General features: G+C 51.4%; 1 protein-coding gene across 4 annotated transcripts in view; it reads right to left on the reverse strand.

Moving 5' to 3' along the window:
• Positions 1 to 18,177, reverse strand: part of LOC123775177 (uncharacterized) — a 73,563-nt gene that overhangs the window by 11,342 nt on the left and 44,044 nt on the right. For all 4 annotated transcript variants that reach the window (XM_045770128.2, XM_069319102.1, XM_045770127.2 and 1 more), the window contains exons 6-7: positions 11,980 to 12,303; positions 305 to 562 (exon numbers count right to left, since the gene is read on the reverse strand). In XM_045770128.2, coding sequence (XP_045626084.2) covers positions 305 to 562; positions 11,980 to 12,303 — 582 coding nt within the window. The remainder of the gene's footprint in view (positions 1 to 304; positions 563 to 11,979; positions 12,304 to 18,177) is intronic.

Here is an 18,177-nt window from a genome sequence, read left to right on the forward strand (position 1 = left end):
AAATAATGCCAAGAGAATAAACTTGTGGCCACTCCGGCTGATTGAATGCTGCGCACAACGTGCAGCAAGTTTGATGATGCCATGGCGAGAGTTCTCGGCCAATTCACGTCAAAGGTAAGTAAAATTATTTTTTGTTTTCCCATGATCAGGGAACACATGTTAACATTCTTAGAAGAAAAAACTAAATTTCTTTCACACAGCAGTTTTGTTGGCTATTAATAGCTTTGCCACTCTGGGGTTAATTAAACAAATAAATTGAACTCACACACCAATGTTTACAAGAAAAAGATATATTGAATCTTACTTCCCATTTTTGTAGACATTCATCTGAAAGCTTTAACCATCCCTGAATTTCCAGAAAGCGTTTATTGGTTGAATTTATATGTTGCTCCAAGGTCCAGCCACCTTTTTTCATGGCCGCTGTGAAACAATACACGGCTTTTTCACGCAACGCCCTGAGGAGAATGTACCAGGTTGACTTCACTTTTGCTAATCCAATGGTTTCATCATTCTCATTCAGGAAATAAAACACTTCTCCTTCATTGTTGATGCTTCCTCGAATCTGAAGAAAAATGCAAAGTTAATTTTATACACAGTATACTGTACATTTTAGTAAAAAATAAAAACCAACCTAGAAAATATGAAAAGTATTTTTCTTAGTAGTAAACTTGATTGCTCCCTAGGGCAAGATTCTACTGACCTCTGGGTTAGAATCTACCAGTCAGGGTAGGACAACATTCTTGCACCGTCACAGTGGGAAACTTTTCAAAATATCTCTGTCGAGTCATACTGATGCCAAGGAGACACTGGAGAACTCTCAATGCAGCCCAGAATCTAGACAGAAAGGTGCATTACAAAAACTCTGAAACCTTTCTATGCCCAACTTTTCTATCATTATTCAATTTTTTTTATTTTTAATTTTTCATATGCATGCCACACAGGGCACTTTCCTTCCCTGACTCCCTCTACTCACAACTTTAGTCATACTTTCCTATTTATATGTACACCTTCCAATTTTCTTACATGCCTTCTCCACTTGCTGTCTGAACAGAAATAACGGTACAGTACTTGGTCCACACAACCCACTATGTGGGTTGTGGCATGAGCCTACTCATCACTGATCAATTTCTAAAGTTATTTCCTGTACCCTTTCAATAATTATTTTGCCATACATTTTGTCCCTACACTTAGTAGGCTTATGCCTCCATAATTTGTATACTCACTACATTCATCTTTGGTTTTCTGGGGAAGTCCCTTGGTTGCTCCCTGTAGTTATCATTGAGACTGCTCCATATTACAAGTCACATCAATCATGGAGTTCTGTTGGGCCTACTGGGGACCAAAGCCAAAACCTGGTCCCGCTCACAGAGGCACAGATAGCAAGCGACATTCCGCCATTTCACCGGGAAAGTATTCAGAATATCAGTGAAGCTGTACAGACAACTCCTGGGTTCACAAAACTCCAAGCCTCAAAACTGCCCAACAACTACCTAAACAATTCAATTAAAAAACAAATAATTTACTTGAAACCAGCTCAAACCCATTAGTATTGATTATTGTCACCAGGTGGCCCAGAGCTCATTCCGCCAGCTTGCCACTCAGTTCTGTCACTGATGTGGTGCCTAGTGCATCATAGTAGCTTTCCACGGTTGCCATTTCTCACGGCGGGTCCCAGCATTTCTAAGCTAAGTGCTGGTTATCCTAAGAATTGGCCTGTGAGAGCTATTTGCTTGTACTGGTATATTGTTCCATTATAGTATTCGTTTCATGACCGTGTTCATCAAAAACACGGTCATGTATTGGTCATCACCAAAACTCCTGGGTTAGAGTGTTAGGGAGGCCTAGCACTCCACACCTACCCTGCCAGGCCCTCGCAGGGTAGGTGGTTGAGTCCGTTTCTTCAGGCGTACATCATGGACAGTGAGTTTGCAGCAGTGTAGAATCCAGCTCCCTCCAGGCTACGGCTCTACTCCAACAGTTAATTGCCTGAACTGTGAGGGGTATCTTCGGTCCTACCCCTCCCTGTGGTGCTGAAGGCTGTGGAAAGCATGTCGTCAAGATTCTTAGGGCTTAGCTTTCTATGCAGTCTACGTGCAGGACACTTCCAACATTCTCACAGAACGTTCATCTTAGTTCCTTCCCATTTTCACAGAGTGGACCCCTCGACAATGTGTCCATCATTGTTGAGGGATCCACCAATGAGTTTGCATGACGTTCGGTTGCCTTGAGGTGGACCTCTTTGCGTCAGTGTAAAACTGGCATCTTCTGTCATACATGGATCCATTTTTCGATTGCAGAGTGCTTGTGGTGGATGTTTTCCAGTTTGACTGGTAAAGATGGGGGGATGCATTTACCTGAGTATGCACATACTTCATTTCACATGCATTTGATGTATGATGCATTTCACATATGCAAAATCAAAAGGAAAAACCACTGCCAGTATTGGGCCTACTCGTATGAGTGAAGGTTCATACACAGAAGATGACAAAGAAATTAGTGAAATCCTAAAAAAACCAGTGTTGAATGTAGTGAAATGCCATTTTCTGGATGAGTCCTGGAGGCTCCCCGGAGCTATCCAGGCTGATATGGATATTCCAAACTTTAGCATCAGTCGATGTGGGTGGACCCCTCAGAGAGGCATGAGGAGCAATGGCCTATAGAATGCACATGTGATTTTGGAGCATTCTATATCTGCCATCGACCAGGATAGGTACCCAGAAAGGCAAGCGCCCCAAAACAAACCCCTATTCTGGTTAAAAACGATGAAAATAAACGAGTGGACAGAACTCCCCAAAAGAAAAAAACAAGCAAACTAGCATGACGTCACACGAGCCACACCGCATGTCTGCGCAGCTCCTCCCTCCCCGGGAGGGGGAAAGGGGGAGTCCCAGACCCCTGTGCCGGCGATCCACCCTGCAGTTCTGAGGCTGGATATCAAAATATATGAAAAACCGCCGACAGGAGAGAGGGAGGGTTGCCAGGAAGCTTCTGGGACTCTCCCAGAAATTGGCGTTTCATTACATTCAACGCTGGTTTTCTGGGGGGATCCCCCTATGGGTTCCCGGAGCGACTTCACTAAAGACTAAAAAGAAAGAAGGGGACTTACCCAGGAGACAGTCGGTGCTCAACACCTCAACTCGAAGTCGAGACAGGCTGCAGCCACTGACCAAAAGCGACACAGGCACGACTAGACCCACGAACATTTACGAGGTAGTGTGCAGCCAGGAAGGCATCCACCGCAAACGCCTCTCAGTCAGGAAAGGGCGTCACATAGATTGGGAGACGCCGAGAGCACGCCGATGCGAAGTGGTCCACATCTGGGAGACCGTACGTCTGGCAGATCCAACAAAACGAGTCATTGTCGACCGTCCACTCCGTGGTCAGGGGATAGAAGTGAGACAGACTGTCCGCCAGAACGTTGGACACTCCCCAGGCATGAACCGCATGGAGAGCCAAACCCCAAGAATCCAGCAAACGAACCACTCGAAGGGACCAACCCCAAAGAGCCAAGGACCGGAGAGAACCCCCGCGGTTCAGGCAATGAACCACTGGAGAACAGTCTGAATGGAGGCGAATCCCCGAGCGACCCGAACCCTCCAAAGCGCGAACCAGACTGCCGCGAACTCCCGAGCCGTGCTGTGAGCCCGACGGAAGGATGGACCCCATCGTCCCTGGCCTGCCTGGTGAGCACTGGTCACAAAGCCCCAGCCGAGAGACGACGCGTCCATGAACACATCGAGCGAGGGCTTGGGTAGGCGCCAAGGCACCGAACCCCGAAGAGGAAGCCGGTGACGCAGCAACTGACACAAGGCCCCCGGAGGACGAACCCATCGATCACGAGAGAGGCGGAAGGGACGTCCCCGAAGGAACCAAAACAGACGCCGAAGCCAAACTCAACCAGGTGGATTGACTAGCATGGCGATTTTGGAGAGAGAGGCTGCAGCCACCGACCAAAAGCGACACGGGCACGACTAGACCCACGAACATTTACGAGGTAGTGTGCAGCCAGGAAGGCATCCACCGCAAACGCCTCTCAGTCAGGGAAGGGCGTCACATAGATTGGGAGACGCCGAGAGCATGCCGATGCGAAGTGGTCCACATCTGGGAGACCGTTCAGACTCCCGCACAACTGCTTGAGCAACCGCCGGGTGACCCGGGACCCCCTCAGAAACAGCCGAGAGCGGTCCCGCAGCTGCCACAACGCCTCTGGAGGGAGAGACAAGGAAGAGGTCCGAGAATCCCAAACAAGACCCAGCCAGGTCCGAACCTGGGACGGAACCAGATGGGACTTCCTCCAGTTCACTAGGAACCCGAACCTGGCGAGCTGGGAAAGAACCATATCCCTAACGAGCAGACGAGCTGACCGACTGGGAGCCCACACCAGCCAGTCATCGAGGTAGGCCAAGACCTGAATCCCTAGAAGACGCAGACGGGTCACCACAACCCGGGTCAGACGCGTGAAAACGCGAGGTGCCAGATTCAACCCAAATCTGGTAGGCATCGAAAATGGTAAGCGTGATGCCCCACCACAAAACCTAACCAGTACCTGAACCCCAGATGGGTTTGGGACGTGCCAACAAGCGTCCCGGAGGTCCAGGGACATCATCCATGCGCCCGACTCCAACAGGAGCTGAACCTGGGACAGTGTGGTCATCTGAAAAGAAGGGCAATGAACCCAGGGGTTCAGATGGAACAAGTCCAGAATGAACCGCAGGTCTGCACAGTCCAGTTTCAGGACTGGAAACAGACGGGAAACCCATCTGAGGGACGTCGTCGTTTCCACCACCCCCAAGCGAACCCACTCCAAGATGACCTGACAGGGGAAGAAGCCTGCCCCGCCAGCCCCGAATCCCCCGCAGGCGGAGGGGCCACCCAACGCCACCAGAGGACGTGTGAAACGACCCGAAACATCCACAAATCGCGGGACCAGGCGTGAGCGAACAGCGCAAGCCTACCCTCCATCGCCCCGTCAATGGGGCGAACCGCAAAAGGGCCGGCGCCCCTTACGAGACCCAGAACCTCATACAGAGAGAACACCGCGCCGACCAGACGAAGGAGCCAAACCAGAATCTAACACCACTGGCCTACCACGACGAGAGGAACCCCAAGCCTTGGCACGACCCTTCCTGGAAGGCCCACAATGGGACCCCCGGAGAACCAGCAAGTCCGACATAGGAAGGCAAGAAGCCAAAGCAGCCTGAATAAACTGCGCAATGGCTGAAGCCTCAAACATGAGAGGGCAAAAAACCAGCGTTGAATGTAATGAAACGCCATTTTCTGGGCGAGTCCCGGAGGCTCCCTGGAGCTATCCAGGCTGAATGGGTATGTATAACTTTCTGGCACCAGTCAAAGTGCTAGGAGTTCTTGCCTACCGGGGACCACGAGCCAGAACCTGGCCCCCTCAGAGAGGCACGAGGAGCAATGGCCTATAGAAACCCCCTTGTGATTGGGAGCATTCTATGTCTGCCATCGACCGGGACAGGCACCCAGAAAGGTAGGCGCCCCAAAACAAACCCCTATTCTGGTGAAAATATTTCTACCGAAAGCCGAACAAGTGGACAGAACTCCCCAAACAAAATTATCAAACTAGCATGACGTCATCACGTCGCCGAGCCACCGTCTGCGCAACCCCCACCTCCCAAAGAGGGGGAAGGGGGAGCCCCAGACCCTCCATGCCGGCGATCCAACTGGCAGTTCTTAGGCTGGATGTCAAAATACGTGAAAACGCCGCCGACCGGAGGGAGGGAGGGATGCCGGGGAGCCTCCGGGACTCGCCCAGAAAATGGCGTTTCATTACATTCAACGCTGGTTTTCTGGGGGAAGCCCCGTCGGCTCCCCGGAGTTACCTTACCAAAAGATAAGTAAAACAGGTAAGGAACCAGGAGGCGGATACCACACATCCTAACTGAACAACCAAAACCAGAGACAAAACAAAGATCAAAACGAGAAGAAAAAGGCCACCCAGGCCAACGACCAGGACAGCCCCAAAACTCAAGAGCAGGCCAGAGGGGAACAACACTCAGGACAGCAAGTGGAATGGAGCAGAAGGAACCGCAACACTGAACGCAAGCAGGAGCGGCTCTGCCAGCACCACCCAACATGAGGTGACAGGACCATCCCAGACGACGGTCCCAGAACAACCCCGAAGGGAAGACAAACCAACCCTATCAAAGACCGAAGGACCCTTCGCAGTGATAGGAAAACCAAACACCGCCCCCTAGACGAAACATGCAGGTGGGAGACCAATAACGAACCCACCTGTGCCGACACAAACGATGAGAAACGAACACCACGATCGAAAGCGCAAAACGCGAATCTAAAAACAGCGACCCCACAACCCAAAGGAGCAACAGAACCAGCTCCAGCAGGGAAGAATGATACACGCATCCCCGAGGCATCCAAGAGGAGAACTACCGAGGACGAGAACCGCAGGAAAACAAACACACCCGGTCCGGAAAAGGAACAAAGAAAAACCGACACCAGGACCGGAACCCAGCAAACCCGGTTCCAAGAAAAGGAACCAGGAAGGCAGGAGCGGCAGACCGAAAAGTCCACACCCCTCCCCCACAGACAGCGCAACCCGAAGCCTGCAGAAAACCACACAGAAATCGCAGGAACTCGGTACCACAACGGAACACCGGAAAAGCCTCCTGCCGCCCAAGAAGAACTTAAGCTACAGGCTTTGACTGAAAAACCATCTCCAATCCAAGGTGGACGGGCCACCGAACTTTCAAGCCTCCTCTTTCCACATCCAAATCCTCTTCCAAGAATTTCATCGCCCCATCCTTCTTCCTCCCACATCCTTTCCAAGCTCTTTGGACATCAAAGCAAAGCAGTCCAAAAGCAGGACGTGGAACATGGACAGAGGTCCACCGGAGAACCAAACAGGATAATCAAGTAGCACTGACTCACACAAAAAAAATGTAGCATGGGGGAGGAAAAACTGAATTAGGCAAGGAAAACCATGAATACGGCTCAAGGAGCGGCCGGGAAGTAATGCACACGACCAACCACAAAATGTGTAGAGGAACGCGTACATACCTGAGTGACCTTACGGACAGCAGGGTTATCTTGAGGTTCTTGAGATGATTTCTCCCTCGGCTATGTGAGGGTGCAGTCAGGCACCGAAGATAGGCAAGGAAAGTGTCCAGACAGGGAAAAGACCCAGGGGTCTACAACGAAAACAAAAGCACCGAAATGTGGGCCAGAGCCCCACAGGACAACAGATGGACAAAAAACCAGCGTTGAATGTAATGAAACGCCATTTTCTGGGTGAGCCCCGGAGGCTCCCACAGAAAAGGCACTAAAGACACATGCAAGGTGACCAAACACCACACCAAACACCCCAGTCAGGAGCCATCGACGCAATCCCGCCAAGCGGGGAAGAGTAAACAAGGATGGAACAGTGAACAAGGGTGGCGGAGGGAGTAGAGTATCCCAAGAAGATACTCGCTCCAAACGCATGAGCCTAACTAGAGAAGCAAAGCTCTACAAAGTACCAACGATGGAACTCAAACTGTTCCGTACGTCCAAGGAAAAGTCCTGCCAACCTGTGGAGAACTGTGAGGCGGCGCCCAAGCATATAACCAGAAGAGTAGCAAATAATAACTAGTCTACCGGCAAGTGTGGTCTAGAACAGACATGCAAGACACCGTACCGACACTGAGCGCCCAACCCGCACCATTGCCCGCCAAAATATCACCCGCAACTACTGAATACGCAACAAAAGATAAGTAGTTCTTTAGTGTTTGTGTTTATTGACCAATCTCCACAAAACAATAGAAACTGGGATAGTGGCACACGCCACCCTTGCGGCACATTGTGGGCACGAAACAATGGGCATAAAAGGGATAAGCGCAGAATCAGGAAAAATCGGAGGAAATGACCTGCACTGTAATAGGCCCGGTGATGCGCGGAACCAATTACCACGTAACGTGGTGGTGGGGCCCCACGATTGGTGCAAGGGCGGGTTGGACATGTATGTGAGTGGGAATGGATGGTAAGAAACAGTAGCTGCCTCGCACGGGCCAATAGACCCTCCGCAGGTCCAATGTACTTATGTCCTTATGTTTGTATGCACAAGGGGACACAGGAGGTAGTGAACACCCAAAGGAGCCACAGACACTAAAAAGAACCTGATTAACGTCAGAGGAGAAAGGAAGTGAAAAGCACCAAAAAGCCATGTGGAGGAGGCAGACGCCACCCACAGGAGCAAACATGAAGACAGAGCCCAGAAGGCTCAGGAAACTGCACAACCGTCAACTGACAGAAGTGGGGCCCAAGAGTCAGAGCTCAACCCCCGCAAGCACAACTAGGCAAGCACCCCACCAAAAGTGAGAACCAGCACTAGGCCGACAGAAGCGCCAGACAAGACAACCTCACCTGCAGAGCAGACACACGACCATGCCACAACACAGGCGAAACAAGTAACATACTAGGAGCAGCGCTAAAGGTGTGCCCGAAAGCCATGCATACTCGAGGCAGTAGGCATAGTATGTACCGTTACCTGAATAAAATGCGAAGTCGAAGGAGAAATACGGCGAGAGGCGCGCGCCCTGCAGAAGACGAAGCAGTACAGAGTGACACCCCCAGATATAAATCCAAAACACCCTCAGCAACCAGAGGGCCATGACTGGAGGGAGAAACGAGCATTAAGTAGTAGAAAATCACGAGAAGCGACGCGAACACACGAGCATACCGCCCGTAAACAAAACGCACACCGTGGCCCCAGCACACGAGGTACGAAACGCACCACCCATCCACTAGGAGGCGTGGCTTATACACCAGGCGGACACACAAATCGTACACACAATGTATAGACATCGTACAAACACCAGGAAGGCGTGCGGAACGAAGACAAAGAACGCTGAAACTGGAAGTAGAGACGACGAAAACAAAACAAAGCGAAAACGAAGCAAAAGAAAACAGATGATGGAAGGGAACCAACAAGGCCGACAAAAGACCCGAGGGAAACCACATCGCAAATTAACAGACGTTCCAATAATATTGGAAGGTACGAAGAGACTCGCGAACCAACAAGAACCACGACAAGCACCCCAGACCAAGGAACATGCAGGGACAACGATACAAAGCGGTTTAGGCACTATGTACTAGGTCAATATACAAATCCATCAATGTTTGTTTCACACCTTGTATGGATGTACCTTACCTGAACACAATTTTTTTTTTTTTTTTGTGAACAGCATCGCGACATAAGAGCGAAAAGGGTAAGGAAAAGGGGGTGAAACACACCCCCAGGAACGACGGGACCGACGAACCCGAAGGAACACGGAACCGAACCCAGGGAGGGGTATATCCGAAAACAACAGGAACACAGAGGGAAGGAACAACCCCACTGAGGAACTGCCAGCCCCACACCAAAGGTACAAAGACCCAAGAGGGGCAAACGGGGCCGAGGCCCCCCAGGCAACCCCTCCCTAACCCCAGGAACCTCTACGGCATGACCCAGGGCCGAGCCGCACCCCCAGAGCCCCAGCTTAACAAGGAAAAGCCGGGGCAGCCGTGCAATCACTAATGAAGGGAGCCCAATGGTCAGACCCATACAGCACGGCTGGAGGAACTGACTCGAATGCCTCCGCCACCACCCTGGAAGAGGAAAACCCCCGAGACCGCCCGAGTCTCAACCCAACCAGACCCCGCCCAAACCCTGAAACCCGCCTATGGTTCGGAGCAGGAAGCAAGGGAGGAAGTGAGTAGAACACAAGGGGAAGAACAAGAAGCGGAAGGAGCCAGAGCCGAAGCGACCCCCACCCCCAAGTCCAGACCCCAACCACCAAAACGGGGCAGCCTCGGGGCATCTGGGCCGCAAACAACCAAAAGCATTGCAGCAACATGCACCCAGCAAGCAACACCACAGCCGCCTGCACCCGATTATCAAGACCAGTGGGTGAAGGAGAGCGCGTACTGACAACAATCATCGGACGACTCCGGGGTCACAAGAACAAAGACCCAACAGGCAGCATGGTGGAGGCACAACTGGTGAGTGTCACCCTGAGACAAGGGGACAGATCAACCGTCAAACTCGCAGGACGCGAGGGGGAACTGCGGGGACACACCTAGAGGACCACAGAGCCCCCGTGGGGTTTCCCAGGGCCTTTAGCCTTTGGTACACGCTAAGGGAAGCCCAGGCAGGGAACCGCAAACCAGCACCCAAATCTACCAACAAATTGCTAAAGCTGAACCCCCGGGACGTGTCCACTCACTGGGGCCAAGCGGGGAGTAACGCCAACAGAATAATTCGAAAGAAATTCGCCTAGAACAGGAAGGGGACACCATAGTAAAGGCAGACCCCCCACCAAGCAAAAATAAAAGAAAAACCCCGCAAGAGGACAACGTACCCAGGCGGAACAGAGCCGGCCGCTGTTAATGGTGAAAACTAGCTGTGCAGTACCTGCAGCTCTACCAGTGACGAAAACCACCACCTACACAGACAAACCACGGCAACAAAACCCCAGCCGACTCCAAGGGCGGCCCAGTACCGAGCAGTAAAGGACACAGCGGAGGTAGAACCCAAGGTGACTTGTGGAAGGTGGCCCAAAGCCCTAAGGGCAGTACTTACAGGGCACCTAGGGAAGAGAGCCCTAGGCACATGCAGCCCGAGTACCGTGGAATCTTACTCCTGGCTCACACCCCACTGGTAGAGACAGTCCACACCACAAGGCACAGAACTGAAACAAAAACCAGAGCCAGAGGCACTCAACAAAGCCAGTAATACCATCAGCCAAGAACTGCCAGTTGGATTGCCGGCGTGGAGGGTCTGGGGCTCCCCCTTCCCCCTCTCGGGGAGGGGGGGTTGCGCAGACGGTGGCGCAGCGACGTGATGACGTCATGCTAGTTTGATAATTTTGTTTGGGGAGTTTTGTCCACTCGTTCGGCTTTTGGTAGCAATAATTTCACCAGAAAAGGGGTTTGTTTTGGGGCGCCTACCTTTCTGGGTGCCTGTCCCAGTCGATGGCAGACATAGAATGCTCCCAATTACAAGGGGGTTTCTATAGGCCATTGCTCCTCATGCCTCTCTGAGGGGGCCAGGTTCTGGCTCGTGATCCCCGGTAGGCAAGAACTCCTAGCACTTTGACTGATGTCAGAAAGTTATACATATCCATTCAGCCTGGATAGCTCCGGGGAGCCGACGGGGCTCCCCCCAGAAAAACTGCCATCACCGATCTAGAATATCAGGGACCCAGAGAGCTGGTGACTCAAGGACTGGTCAGACAAGTCGGATATCATGTGAATGACTAACAGCTATTGACATGAGAGCCAGCTGCTCCATTAGTGCTGGTACCTGGTGATGGGCACCAGTAACTAGGGATGTATGATCTAACTACTGGCGGGATTTTTTCCTGACTCATTTGCTATAATGTTTAATAGCTACAATAGTTGCAGTTGTCCATTTAGCTTCACTTCCTTTTAGGTTTGATTATTTGGCGAGGGTGAACATGAATTTCCAACTCTCTGCACCTCTGAGGAGGTAGGGGGGCAGGTTTTGAACTCTAGTCTCAGGTAGGCTTTTAATGACTCGCAAGGGCTGATGTGATTTATAGGTGTGGATGTGCAGTGCAGTGCAGCTAGCAACAGGAAGCCACCATCTGACACTCCAGAAAGTTACTTGTCTCAGTGCAGCTAGCAACAGGAAGCCACAATCTGACCCTCCAGAAAGTTACTTGTCTCAGTGCAGCTAGCAACAGGAAGCCACAATCTGACCCTCCAGAAAGTTACTTGTCTCAGTGCAGCTAGCAACAGGAAGCCACCATCTGACCCTCCAGAAAGTTACTTGTCTCAGTGCAGCTAGCAACAGGAAGCCACAATCCAACCCTCCAGAAAGTTACTTGTCACTGTGGGGCAATAGGTAAGCAAAGCCCAAAATGAATGTGGTGCCCTGGGCGGGGAACAGGACTTAACTTGGGAGAGACTATTGGGGCTATGCTTAAGAAATTTAGCTTACTTCATAACGAAACTTACCATATTTCTGCGCTCAAAAACTTCCTGAGGTGATATGACACTGTAGGTAGTGGATGACAATCCTAGAGATACAGATAAATCCAGGGCAAGGTGAGGAGGTATCGCAGTGAGGCTTGTCTCTGTCCCTGTGGTTGCAGTAGATGTAAATGAGATTACACTGATTTGTGGTTGATCAAGATGGCTGATGTTAACTATATGTTGATGTAAGGGCTGAAGAACCTCGCAGAATACCGTACATTTTGTATAGTGAAGGAGAGTGAATAGGAGATGCCGCTTCTTATCTTCTAGGGCATCCAAGGTTTCACATACGGATCTGGCTACAATCTGTAAAATAAAATCTTTTAATTACAGTAACATAGCACTAAACATTTAGTTATTACATGATAAACAAATTATGGCGACAAATAATCTTAACACTTTCGCGCTAACCGGACTCACCGAGGAGTCCTGTTTCCCTAACCGCTCGCGCATAGTGGACATAAAGTCATGTCCTCTTTTTAAAATATTTGTATAAAATTCAATTTTTATCCGATTTACTTTGGGTTTGTTTCAAACTGCGCGCCATGAGGCTCTCTTTCTCACCACTAGGCTGCATGGTACAATAAGTTCATCAAAGGTGTGGACCACTTCGATCAAATGGTATTATGTCCCAAACGGGTTGCAGGTGGGTGACTTTAGCCGTTTATACTGGTAATGCTTCCCCCATATCATATATTATATGCATATGTCTGTTTAGGGAATTTTATTCCGATCAATGTACAACCAAAAATAACTGTGCAACAAGTATAAACTTGACAAACATAACAAAAGTAAAAACATTTCGTGTGTGTTTGACGCTCACTGATATGTTCCAGCGTTGTTTTATATTTGGCGCTATTCTATCTTACGCTTTGTTGATCTTTTTTACCTATGGGCTCATAGAACATTCTATTGCGAACACATTGACACAAAAATGAATGACGTACATAGAAAATTAATGTCATGAGAGTGAAATAAGTATAAACTTTCAAAGCGCCGTGTGTCGTCCCGTCACCGATACCGGGTAACAATTTCACCACTTCCCACACTCTTGCGGGCGGGCTGCAATCATTATTCTACCCTTATATTCATATCACCGTGTTGGGAATTTCATTGTGAGTCCATTGATACCAAAATTAACGCTGTAGGACAAGTGTGGAGGTGATAATCCCAAGAGTAAAAACATTTTGTTGCTGTTGGGCGCTCACGGCGAGTCATCTTCGTAGTTATTTATTTGGTGCTGGTATCCCTATACGTTTCGTGACCTTTTTTACTGATGTTCTTCTAGAGAATTTTATTGCGAACACGTTGGTACCAAAATGAAATACGTAGCTCGAGAACTAAGGTAAGGAAAGTAAAAAGAGTATTCACATTTTTGTTTTTACGCTTACGCAGCAAAAACGCTCCGCGCACATACCGCTTTTTTTTTTACCATCCCAGAGAACGCGAAAGTGTTAATATCCAAGAACTTTCCAATTACAAAAAAACCAGCGTTGAATGTAATGAAACGCCATTTTCTGAGTGAGTCCCTGAGGCTCCCCGGAGCTTACCCGGCTGATATGCTAATGTCAGACTTTGGCATCAGTCATGAGTACGGAGTTCTTATGGGCCTACCGGGGACCACGAGCCAGAACCTGGCCCCCTCAGAGAGGCAAGGGGAGCAATGGCCTATAGAAACCCCCATGTGGTTGGAAGCATTCTATGTCTGCCATCGACCGGGTTAGGCACCCAGAAAGGTAGGTGTCCCAAAACAAACCCCTATTCTGGTGAAAATTGCAACCAAAACCCGAACGAGTGGCTAGAACTCCCTAAACAAAAATGAGCAAACTAGTATGACGTCATTCGTCATCGCGCCGCTGTCTGCGCAGCCCCCCCCCTCCCCGGGAGGGGGAAGGGGGAGCCCCAGACCTACCGTGCCGGCGATCCACACCCCCAGTTCTGAGGCTGGATGTCAAAAACACGCGAAAAACCGCCGACCGGAGGGAGGGAGGGATGCCGGGGAGCCTCTGGGACTCACCCAGAATATGGCGTTTCATTACATTCAACGCTGGTTTTCTGGGGGGAGCCCCTACGGCTCCCCGGAGCCGACTACCCACAGAAGAAAAGAATAGGGACTGACCCAGGAGACGGTCGCCGCACACTACACAATCCGAAGTCGAGACAACAGGCTGCATCCGCCATCCCAAAGCGACACCGGCCCAACTGGGCCCAGGGACGTGTACAAGGTAACGAACAGCCAAGGATCCTGTTCAACCGCCAAAATCCCCGTGCCCGAACATCCTCCCAGGACACAGTACCAAAGACAGCAGCAAGAGCCGCGAACTTGCGGACGTCATGGGAGACCCGCATCCTCTAACAGGGAAGAAGGGAACTGGAGCAACCCAAATCGCGTCCATGGACCCAGAAGCCGTGGCGTGCCAACCACGGCAGAGAGCCGCAACCGGACAAAAACAAATACACCCCCGGCCCAACCAACCAAGCATCAACAACCCATGGACCCCTCTGGAAAGCAGCAGTCTCATCAGTCTCCAGAAAAGAAGAAGGCAGCAGACGACCAAACCGAACACCTCAACTGAAGGAGCAGAAAACCTCTGCGCAGGAGGAGAGCATCAAGCTCACCTACCCGACCCCCAGAGGCCAATGCCAACCGGAAAAGAGCCATCGAAAAACAAACCGGAACCGAAGGGGCCACAAGAAAACGAGAAGAAAGAAAAGAGCACTCTGTCCAATTACCAGGACAGCTCAAGCGGCACAAGAACAGGCCGGAGGTGAAACAAGCATGAGACAGCTTACAAACAGCGCAGAGGAAAATCCGAAAGCAAGCCGAAGCGGCTCCGCCAGCGCCGCATAAAACGAGGCGACAGTATGCAGCAAGTCGACAGCCCACAACCTCCAGCAGAAAAGCCAAGCTGATGCCAACAAACGCAGCCACCGAAGAAAGGACAGAAGGAAAAGGAAGGACCGCCAAAACACCCCATACTGCCGCCAAGAAGCACACAGGTGGGACACCAACAAAGAAGCCACCTAACCACCAATGGACGCGAGATCCCTGAGGCAGAATGTAATCAGCCCTGCCAAGGGTCACCCGAGCCTAGGAAGAGGCGGAGCCGCAGGAAGATCTCGGGTGCGACCACTAAAGAAGCAGAGCCAGAAGCCCAAACCGGCAAGAAGGAGATGGAACGCCCGCCGAACAGAAAACTCCCCAACACGAGCAAGCTCACCAAGGGGACGGAAACCACGGGTCCGACGTGAGACACCAGAGAAGGCACATCGCAAGACCCTGAAAAAACCAACAGGCAGGGCAAGCCAGGAAAACAGGAAAGCAAACCTGGCAACCAAAGAAGGCCAAAAGGCACAAACAAAACACACAACAGTGTGAAGAAGGAATGATAAAAAGACTAGCAGAAACGCCCCAGCACCAGCGGCCAGGAACAAGAGTGAAGCAGGAAGACGAGAAGAATGCATTAGGAAGGGAAGTGGCAGAGGCCAACCCCACACCCAGCGTCCAGTGCAGAGAAGAGCCCAATAGGCTCCTGAGCTGGAACAGAAAGTGAATAATAAGCCAGGGGCGAGACGAAGAGCCCAAACTCATCCTCAGCCAGCACAACGAGGCAAGGACAACGAGGTTAGGACAGAGAATCCAAGTAACATGGAAAAAATCAGGACTGGCACAGCAAGACTGGCAAGGAAATTGGGTCCCAAAAAAGCAAGGGAACAAAAAACCCCAACAAGGAAGGCGCTAGAAGGAGCACGGAAGGGCCAAACAAACCGCCACAACCAGACCCCTACACGCAGCCGCAGCATCAAAACTGCAGCAATGCGTCACCACACTAGTAACAGGAATTGATAAAATCGATAGGGAAGATTTCTTGAGACCTGGAACTTTAAGAACAAGAGGCCATAGATTTAAACTAGCTAAACACAGATGCCGAAGAAATATAAGAAAATTCACTTTCGCAAACAGTGGTAGACGGTTGGAACAAGTTAGGCGAGAAGGTGGTGGAGGCCAAGACCGTCAGTAGTTTCAAAGTGTTATATGACAGAGTGCTGGAAAGACGGGACACCACGAGCGTAGCTCTCATCCTGTAACTACACTTAGGTAATTACACTCCCAGAGGAAGCGACAGGGAAGATAAAGATAAACTGGAACACGAGTGGTACACAACAAGGGGACACAGGTGGAAACCGAGTACCCAACCGAGCCACAAGGACGCGAGAAGAAACGTGTGCAGTGTAACAGGCAATCGAAGGAACACAGTAGGCAGCCCACACCCAGGCTGACCGCATACACAGCCCCAAGTGTAGAGACAAGAGAGCCCATGAGGCACAGAATCTGCACATCAGGCGAACAACTGGTGAGAGGCAGGACCAAAGAGCCAGAGCCCAACCCCGCAAGCACAATTAGGCGAGCACAATGAGGCGAGCACAGAACACCCTCGACACAGGAAAACGTACCACCGAACAGGCACCTCCACCGGTGCACCGTGGAACAAGGTGGAGACGGGGCCCCGAACTCAAGCATGGTAAGACAAGCATAGGAGAGGGGCAGGATGAGTTCAGGCAGGAGCCGCCTCGTATGGGCCAAGAGGCCTCCTGCAGTCACTTGTGATGCGAGGAAGGAATCGGGTGGTGAGAACAAAAGCCGCCACATATGGGCCAAGAGCCCTGCAGCAGGCACCTCGGTGTATTTTTTTTTATTTTTTATTATTTTGTTCTACATTCTCAAGTACGTACGTACGCCCATTCCTACTCCCAAAAACAAAAACAGTGTCAGGACGAAGAAGACGCCAGACCGCACCAACTCGCCTGCAGAACATAGGCGCGAAAGGGCCATGACGCAAGCCTATGAGAACATAGCCGCCGGAGGCGGCCAGGGCGCTCATGCCGGAGAGGAGGAGGGGAGCGGCGAAGGAGGCTCCCCCCACCCAAAAACACAGGGAAAAACCTCGTGACTTCCCCACAGCGGCATTCCAGAACACCTCCAAGAGCAATGGGGCACAGATTGGAGAATGACAAGAGCGAGAGGCGAAGCCCCCAAGATAAAAAAAAAGGACACAGAACACCAGCATGAGTGCACACCGCCCGGAACCAAAACAAACTCCCATGGCGCACGTGCAAGACACTAAAAAGTAGCCTAACAGGTAGGGCTACACAGGTTCATCCTACTCCGTCCAACAACAGAGCAGAAAAGTAGCTCAATGGGTCGTATCCCGAGCGAACCGTTGAAGAAACAGGCCAACTCATGGAAACAAACCAACATAGCCGGCCCATGTAAGGAAAACAATGAACCGAAACGGAACCCAAGCGGGCTACTGCCGGTGGCCAGCATGGCGAGAAGTGGCCCAAACCGGCGACAAGTGGCCCAAACCGGCGACAAGTGGCCCAAACCGGCGACAAGTGGCCCAAACCGGCGACAAGTGGCCCAAACCGGCGACAAGTGGCCCAAACCGGCGACAAGTGGCCCAAACCGGCGACAAGTGGCCCAAACCGGCGACAAGTGGCCCAAACCGGCGACAAGTGGCCCAAACCGGCGACAAGTGGCCCAAACCGGCGACAAGTGGCCCAAACCGGCGACAAGTGGCCCAAACCGGCGACAAGTGGCCCAAACCGGCGACAAGTGGCCCAAACCGGCGACAAGTGGCCCAAACCGGCGACAAGTGGCCCAAACCGGCGACAAGTGGCCCAAACCGGCGACAAGTGGCCCAAACCGGCGACAAGTGGCCCAAACCGGCGACAAGTGGCCCAAACCGGCGACAAGTGGCCCAAACCGGCGACAAGTGGCCCAAACCGGCGACAAGTGGCCCAAACCGGCGACAAGTGGCCCAAACCGGCGACAAGTGGCCCAAACCGGCGACAAGTGGCCCAAACCGGCGACAAGTGGCCCAAACCGGCGACAAGTGGCCCAAACCGGCGACAAGTGGCCCAAACCGGCGACAAGTGGCCCAAACCGGCGACAAGTGGCCCAAACCGGCGACAAGTGGCCCAAACCGGCGACAAGTGGCCCAAACCGGCGACAAGTGGCCCAAACCGGCGACAAGTGGCCCAAACCGGCGACAAGTGGCCCAACTGGCTACAAGTAGCCCAATCCAGCATGCCGGATCAGAACGGAAAGAAAACGAGAAGCGCTGAGACACAGCATGAAGAGAGGAACAAATGAACGAGAAGGCCAAAAACCCAGAG

Source organism: Procambarus clarkii, chromosome 92, assembly GCF_040958095.1.
Source record: "Procambarus clarkii isolate CNS0578487 chromosome 92, FALCON_Pclarkii_2.0, whole genome shotgun sequence".
NCBI classification, from domain to species: domain Eukaryota; kingdom Metazoa; phylum Arthropoda; class Malacostraca; order Decapoda; family Cambaridae; genus Procambarus; species Procambarus clarkii.